Source organism: Curcuma longa, chromosome 13, assembly GCF_044706935.1.
Source record: "Curcuma longa cultivar G26 ecotype Majalengka, Jawa Barat chromosome 13, ITB_CL_G26_1.1, whole genome shotgun sequence".
NCBI lineage: Eukaryota > Viridiplantae > Streptophyta > Magnoliopsida > Zingiberales > Zingiberaceae > Curcuma > Curcuma longa.
The window spans coordinates 3,672,668-3,681,052 of NC_133873.1; the positions used below are offsets into that span (position 1 = coordinate 3,672,668).

Consider the following 8,385-nt stretch of genomic DNA (forward strand, 5'->3'; position numbering starts at 1 on the left):
AATTTTTTGAGTAAAATTTAATAATAAAATAATAAAAATTTAGGTCCAAAATAGTAGGGAAGGTTCGAACTATGAGGATAATGATGGAGGACTCAATAAAATCCATAATAAACTCTCAAAGTAGATAAGTCCTAATAGGTCAGTTGGATTAGATACTAGACAGTCTTGACAAATCAAGAGGATTGAACATCGAGATAAGAAGGGCTTGATGAATTAAGAGATCAGAGATCAAATTGATATGATTGAAGTATGATGGTCCTTCATTTAAGGGAGGATTATTGAGATTACAATCAAAATCTCACATTGAAAATATACAACAAAAAAAATCATAAATTTATATGAAAAATATCTCCATTGATCTAAAATATTTTAAATAAAATTTAAAAATAAAGATTTAGATATAACATGAATAATATTATCATATTATTATAAATATATGTTAATTTCTTTGATTTTAACACCTATAACTAATAGTTAGCCTCCTTAGTTGTATCTTCCCTGAGCTTGGATGGATATATATTCTTAAAGGCCATCTTGGGTTTAAGTCCAACTCAAAGTTTTTTATTTATTGTAAAAATATTTGTATAAAAAAGTTTTCACGATTATATTTATTACACATTTTTTGCATAATTTATTTTTACTTAGCTCAATCCTTCCCACTCAAAGTCTAGTTCATGTTCTTTCCCTAGAGCCATCCCTAGGAGATGGTTGTTGCAGTTGATTTTTTTTTTTATAATTTCAGTATTCAACTCTTCAAGTTGATTAATTTTAAAATTTTTATTGAGCAAAATAAATTGAGAAGTGAGAATGACAATCATTCTATAATCAACGTTCCAAAGTTATCTTTATATTAAAAGAAATTAATTTGTAATATTTCATAATTAGCTAACTCATGTCTAAGGTAAAATACCATTACATCCTAACTCTTGGGGGAGTTTTGATCCTTAGCTGGTGAGGCATATGCAACATCAAAATCATTTAAGGGAGATGTTGATATGAGATTTCCTTTGCAAACTCCTCAAATATATTGAAATCCCCTACTCTAACAAAAGGTGGAATCTACCACCTCAGCGGCCAACACAATCGGTCTCATGACCATCGACCATCTATGAAGAGGTAAATCGAAAAGTTGTAGTTTGTCACAACGGGGAGGACATTGCCTCGACTTCGTCGAGATTCAATCTTTGTCCACTTCAAAAAGTCTATTTTCGTCGTAATCAACTCAACTATACCCCGGAAGTATAAAATTAAAACCTCCAAAATATAGTGTGGTGTTACGAGAGATAATACTTTTCTTAAATTATTAAGATTTAAAACTCATATAGTGTGCATAGGAGAGTCATTTTATTACCCCTGAGACATAGTTGAGTTGGTTACAACGGAGCAGACTTACAGAAGAGGGCAAGACTTCGAATCTCGACAAAGCCGAGACAATACTCTCCTCCGTCGTGACCAACTGTAGTTTTTCGATTTACCTCCTCATAAATAATCGTGGAGTCGATCGTATGGAACTGTTGGGATGACGATTCCATTTTTCTTTTTTACATAAGAGATTCATTTTATTTTTTAAATTTATTTAATAGGTAGAATATGAGATCGTACCCTTCACTCCTTTGATAAAAAAAATCAAATATAAAATTAGATAAAATCATCTACCTTTAAAATTAATGAGATAAAATTTAAATATCTAAATTATAAAATAAATAAAATAATAATAATAATAAGGGTGAGAGAAACAAATATATAACTAAAGTACGATGCGCGGTGAAAGGACGACATTGCTGGGTTGGCCACCGACCCAGCCCATTCTCCGGATCTAATCATTAGCAATGGGTTCGATGCAGCGACCCGCATTGCAATGGCATGCCCATTCAATCCAACGGCTGGTAACTGCTGCTACCATTGATCTCCCATATCTTGACGCCGAGGCGTAGGGCAAAGTTTTCTCCGCTCGCTCTCTCCTTTTGTCGTCTTCGCTTTCTTCCTCCCTCTGCTTCTTTTTTGTTTTGTTTTTCTCGTGGAAGCCGGCGCTCCCTGGCGGAGAGGAAGAAGGAAAAGAGACAAAAGGAGCAGAGGCGATCTATTCAGTCCGGCCTTGTCTCCCATGGCGTCGCCGAAGGAACGCGAGAGCTTCGTCTACACTGCCAAGCTCGCCGAGCAGGCCGAGCGCTACGATGGTACGCGTCGCCTTCTTCGCTTTTCTGATGTCTAAACCCTAGCGCCGTGGAGGCACTGCTGGATCCTGGAATTGGGGTTCATCTGGTGGTGTTTTTTTTTTTTTTTTTTTTGCGCAGATATGGTGGAGGTGATGAAGAAGACGGCGAAGCTCGACGTCGAGCTCACCGTGGAGGAGCGGAACCTTCTGTCGGTGGGATACAAGAACGTGGTTGGGGTGCGCCGGACCTCGTGGAGGGTGTTTTCCTCGATGGTGCAGAAGGAGGAGGCTAGGGGGAACGAGCAGCACGTGAAGATGATCAAGGAGTACAGGCTGAAGGTGGAGACGGAGCTGTCTGACATCTGCAGCGACATCATGACTGTGATCGACGAGCATCTCATTCCGTCTTCGACGGCCGCGGAATCGTTGGTCTTCTACAACAAGATGTGAGCTAGATCTGAAAGTTTGGGTCAACTGGAAGAGGCTCTGAGGATTAACTTGGGTATCTGGTTTTAAATGTAGGAAGGGAGATTATTACCGCTATCTGGCAGAATTCAAGACTGGAAATGAGAAGAAGGATGTTGCAGATCAGTCCCTGAAAGCGTATGAGGTATCGTTTTTGTCCTGAATGGTCTCTCGAATTTCGCTTCTATTTTCGGTCCTAGATCTGTTTTGCCTCTAAGATTATCAGCACGGCAATGTGCAGTTGTAAAATTACAATGTTGATATTCTTGCTTGTATCAGAATCGTTGCTCGCTCTCGTCGCCTCAGGCTCTATCCCGATTTGGGGTCGCCTGCCACTTTTTCTGTTACCATCCGGTCTCAGCCTTCAACAAAAATGAGGATTTTTTAAGGACAGTTTTTTTCCTCGTTTCCATTAGGAAATGTAATTTGAGAATTTCGATGTTCCTTTTCCTTTCTTTCATGTTTTACCTGTCTCTTTCTTATTTTATGCTTTATCCTTCCAAAGAAACGCTTCTCTTGTGTTTCTGCACTTTGCTTGAGGAGATTTTTTTAATCTCTATATGTACTATTTGAAAACCAGATCCTTTTCCCTAGAATTATTCCTAGATTAAAAAAAATTGACAAAGAAGATTGGGAAATAGGTCTATTTACAATCTTAAACTGCATTCCAAGAGATCTGATTCGATTTTTCCTTAGACAATGGGAAACAAGAAATTCTTTTGTTTTTCATCATCAGTTTTTTTTTAATCTGTGTTCATCCTGGAAATTTACTGGTGAGGTACTAAGTTGGCTTTTCTTTACACTCATTATTTAAACAATTGCTCCAGTCAGGTTTTATATTTTTCTCTTGAACTTGCTAACAGGCAGCTACCAGTACAGCTGAGTCTGAATTGTCTCCTACACATCCAATTCGACTGGGTTTGGCATTGAACTTCTCTGTGTTCTATTATGAGATCTTGAACTCGCCAGAAAGGTATTACCTGCTTAAATTTTATTATTAAATCTTTTGTTTTTTATATTAGTACAGATTTCATGCTCTATTTGGATCTATTTCCAGGGCTTGCCATCTTGCTAAGCAAGCATTTGATGAAGCGATTTCTGAGTTGGATACATTGAGTGAGGAATCATACAAAGATAGCACACTGATTATGCAACTTCTGAGGGATAACCTCACATTGTGGACCAATGACATCCCTGAGGATGGTGGTAATATTCAGTATATAATCAAGATTTATGCACATGCCATGTTAAATAATGTTGCATTATGGAATTCATGTTATGTTATTGTGCTATTTCATGGCATATTTGCATGTAAACTATAAATGAGCTTGAGGCACTAAAAGTGATTGCCTATGGTCTTTTATATATGTGAGATTAATACCATAAGCCACTTCATTTTAATTTTCACTGGAGAAAAGGAACTAGGGATAATTCTAGATATTTGATAATCCTTCACTCTTATTACTTTGGGAATGTGTTCAAGATCGACACAGAATTGAGAAAGGAATAGTGTCATCAGGAAGTTTTCTTTTATGCATAGAGAAGTTATTATTTGGAAGTACCCAACCTAGCAATCAACAAAACCCTTAGAGTGAAAGCCCTTGGAGTGTTTTTTCTATTCTAAGAACATGGATAGAAATCATGTCAATCACAGCAATGGGTTCTAAAGTTCCAACTCCAGTGTTCTATGTTCATTTACTTGGTGAAATTGAGTGCAATAATAGCTTGCATTTTAGGTTGCAATTTATTTTAACTAGAGGTGAACATCCAAAACCAAATGTTGAAAAATAAGATTGAAAGACGCCGAATTAACTAATATCAATTCAATATGGGTTTGAAAATAGAGAACTTTCAGGTTCATTTGGGTTCTGTTTGGAGGCTCATTAGATTAGTTTGAAAATTTTCAAATTATTTTGGTTTGGTTCAATTTGAAATTTCTCTAGTGATTCAATATAACAAACACGCCCACCCTTATAGCATACTCTTTATATGAGTTGAACAATACTGTTTTCTTTGGTTTTTTCATGTCAATAATTTAATAGTGACTTGGTCAGGGGGTTGAACCTAATCTTTACCTGAGGAAACAATAAAAGATGACTTATTTATGATGCCTGCTTTCTTATACAATCTAGGAACCCATGAAATTTCAGTTCATTCTAGGCCGCTCAACTCTTATGTGTAATATATTTGTCGTTTGCTATAACAAAACAATTCCCTCTCTTATGCTTGACCTAATCAAGAATAATGTCTTTTCTTGCTTTGTGATTTCTGTTTTGATTGGCTACATCAGATGATCCTGCAAAGAGTGGAGCTGGTGAAGATGCTCAGGTGTTTATTATGTTCCACTATTTCTGTCATAATCCTAGTAATTTAAATGTCTGAAACTATAATTTTCCTGCACGCATTATCCTTAAACAATCTAACGGTCAACAAATGAATATTGCAGTGAATTTTACCTGCTGTAGGACAAGGACAACCAGGCTAAGTATGCTGAGAAAGATCAATATGGCATGTGGGCTGGTGTCCGATTATTTTCAAATTCTATTTACCTACTGGAAATTGCATCACCTTTGAGTTTATGTCCGTCGAATGGCTTGATATTTACAATGTCATGCTTCTAGTAAGATATATTCCACATTAGAGTGTGTCTCCGATTCCAGTGTTCCTTAAGCCTGCGCGTTGAGTTTTTTGGTCTGTTTGAGAGTTTTTCATGTTTACATTTTAGTTCCTCAAACGTATGCGACTATTGAGTTTTATAATTCTGCAATTGGAGAAGTGTTAGGGATAAGATGGCATCGTATCGTGTGAAAATTTCATTCTTTTCTTGTCTTGTTCTTGTTAGTCATTATATAATCCAACAGACATTTCGTCGTCTTAGAATTTATGTTTCCTGTTCGACCATTAAACTGTCATCTATTTTGAGTGCCTTACCTTTAGATTATCAAGCCTTCTGAGCTCTATTGTAGAGAAGTTAGAGGGATTCATTGTCATATAAAGGGTGATGATGTTTCAGGTGATTCATGAAATGGAGGCATGCTTACATTCCTTGATCGAGAATTTCATGGAAGTGGACACAAGGGATGTGGTCAAAGCATCCTCTGTCATTAGAACTAAAATCATATGATAGTATTTGAGATCTTAAAAGATACACAAACTTAACTAGGGGAAGAAAAACTTGTGAGAGTTTATTTATTTTATCATTTATTTGGCAAACCCCATGTTTGAGTTTATGCCATTTAGAAGAAAAGTTCATTGTTTATTCACTTCCTTTAATTGGAACATCATCATTTTCAACATTTAATGCTACAGTAGTTGAACTAATATTCAATAGAAATGGCCCACAAAAGGTTATTCCTTTTGTCCACCTATATTTGATGGGGTTTATTTGGCTTATTGTAGGACTTTCACTCAATATTTAGATGTGATGTTAACTCTAGAAGAGGAATATAAATAGATAAAGATGAAGATCACATTGAGAAGAGAATAATTCATGGATAATGAAAGAGAAATGTATCCAAAAGAATTTAGATAAAGTTGGTCACTATAAAATATTATCTGTATATCTAGTTTTAAAATTTAATAAAAATGACCACATAATTTTAACTTGAGCTCTGTTTTGGCTTAGCCAGATTAAAAATACGACCCACTGAATAAGAACCAACAAGAAAAACAAACATAAGAGAAAGAGCTGAAGATCACACATGACGAGACAGAAGAGAAGGTTTTGAAGTTCGTACAAGAATTTGAAGCAAATTGACAGAGAGAAGAGAGGCAGCCACCAAACACTTATCTATGAACCATCACCCTCTCCCATGGAATCCAGTCGCCGTGAAGAAGAATGATTGAAATCTTGTAGATGAAACAAGATGATCAGGGAGGTGCAGATTGGTGGCCGTCGCTAGCTCCTCTTCTTACTAATCTGTCAGTTGCGAGAATTTGAGGAACAAGAGGGCGGCTTTTCAGCGGCGCCGTCGTGCTCCCCTTCGCCCTGAAACCGCGCTGGAATCCGAAACCCCGAGAAGTCAGCACCGGATGCGAATCCGATTGAGGACATCGGCGGAGGTTGCATCTGGTGGTCGGTCGCGGCGTCGATAGGGCTGGCCCAGGCACGGACAGCGTGGGCGTTGCTGGACTGAAGGGGTCCCCTCTGAGAATGAAGTTGGTCGTGGCCGAGCGCAGAGTGCAGAGGCACAGCCTGCGGCGGCGGAAAGCTGAAAACGTATCCACCGATGCCGCCGCTCGCCTCCACCATATTCCATGGAACAATGCGTTCGGCCCAACTGGCGGAGGCTGCGGCCTCGAAGGCCAGTTGGGCGGAGGAGGGTAGGAAATGAGCAGTGTGGGCAGGAGGAGCTGAGCTGTAGTGGTATCGGCCGTGGTGGTCGGCGGGCTCCGGATTGTGAAGAATTGGATCCTGGAAGGACTGGAGCGAGAGGCGTAGGTCTTTCATTTGGGTGCCAGCTCGCGGAGGGAGATCGGAAGAGTAAGCCGGGAAGCCGATGGAAGGGCTAGAAGGCGGCGAAGTAACCGAGGGAGTTGCAGCCATCGGGAAGAAGGATTTGATTGTGTCGGCGATGGAGTCGGTGTCCATGGCCGAAGGAAGAAAATTGATACTTACATTTCCTCCGCCGCCTCCCCTGGCCAAGTTAAAAGCGGTAGCAGCGTCGGTGGGGTGCTCGGTGACGGGGGCTTGATTGGAAGATGTAGGGAGGAGGGAAGGTGGGCGGGAGGAGGCGACCGCAACAGTGGCGGTGGGGCTCCAGGCCGGCAGCTCAGCGAGCTCATCGATGGCGGCCTTGGCGTTCTTGATGAGCCAATCGACGGCTTTGCTTGGGCGGTCGTAACCGAGGCGGTCCTGTACGTCGTAGAACTGGATGGCAGTGTGGGCGGAGAGGCGCACGCGACGTTCGCGGGGGCCCTTGGCGGTGCACACCTTGCTGTGGCGGTCCTTGCGGCCGGTAGCGCGCACGACGTGGCCGCCCTGCACCTCCACGACTTCCCCCACCGCCGAGCCCTTCACCCTGCTTCCGCACCTCGATCGCGTCTGCGGCAGCCGCGGCGGCGGGGCGGTGGCGGTGGAGGAAGGACAGCTGGCCGTCGCCCTCCCCCATCCGTTCAGGAAGGCAGGCATACTCGGAAGAGGAAGCCGTGGCAGCAGCTAAAGAAGAAGAAGACCCCCAAAAGGAAGAGTTTTGATTATCGAAGCCGAGTTGGAAGCCACGAAGCGGCCTTGCTGCTGCTTGGAGCTCCTGTGCCTCTCCCGAGTCTCCTCTTTCGCTTTCTTTTGCGCCTGCTGGAAGTTGAAGATGCAGAGCTCTCCTCGGATCCAGATCCTTCTCCTCCTTCCCACCTCCCTCTTCCAGCTTTCGATGATCTCACAAACCAATCTCTACTCGACTTGCGCTGTGCTTGTTGCCTTACCTTGTAGCTTCCTCTCTCCTTCTCTTGCCGCAAAACTGGGGACACGCGATGGCGATGCTGATGCTTGCACTCGTCTTTCCTGCTTCCAAAATGTTTGGCCATCCAAGGCACATAATTCCATCACCAAAATCGACCACCTCACCTCCAAATCCTTAAACCATCGCCATCCATTTCCATTTCCAGTACAAATCAAGCAGTCAATCAAACACCGAAAAGAGCATGAAAGAACAGCACTCCTTACACTGGGATCTCGGGGTGCCTGCCTAACTTGCTGCTTTCCCTCCTAGCCAAGGGGAAGACCACAGCTGAGACATGGATAAGATCTCAGCCATCACATTGTAGTG

General features: G+C 41.3%; 2 protein-coding genes across 2 annotated transcripts; one reads left to right on the plus strand and one right to left on the minus strand.

The window, feature by feature from the left end:
* The first annotated feature begins 1,963 nt into the window (after window positions 1-1,963).
* Window positions 1,964-5,387, plus strand: LOC141844385 (14-3-3-like protein B). Its single transcript, XM_074732441.1, has 7 exons — window positions 1,964-2,177; window positions 2,295-2,601; window positions 2,678-2,765; window positions 3,484-3,593; window positions 3,678-3,826; window positions 4,911-4,948; window positions 5,067-5,387. The coding sequence occupies exons 1-7, from the start codon at window positions 2,105-2,107 to the stop codon at window positions 5,067-5,069; spliced, it is 768 nt and encodes a 255-aa protein (XP_074588542.1). The 5' UTR covers window positions 1,964-2,104; the 3' UTR covers window positions 5,070-5,387.
* Window positions 5,388-6,162: 775 nt separating this feature from the next.
* On the minus strand, window positions 6,163-8,385 carry LOC141844384 (transcription factor TCP4-like). Its single transcript, XM_074732440.1, is given in 2 exon segments — window positions 6,163-7,685; window positions 7,687-8,385. Coding segments are annotated over 2 exon segments (1,188 nt in total). The 5' UTR covers window positions 7,732-8,385; the 3' UTR covers window positions 6,163-6,542.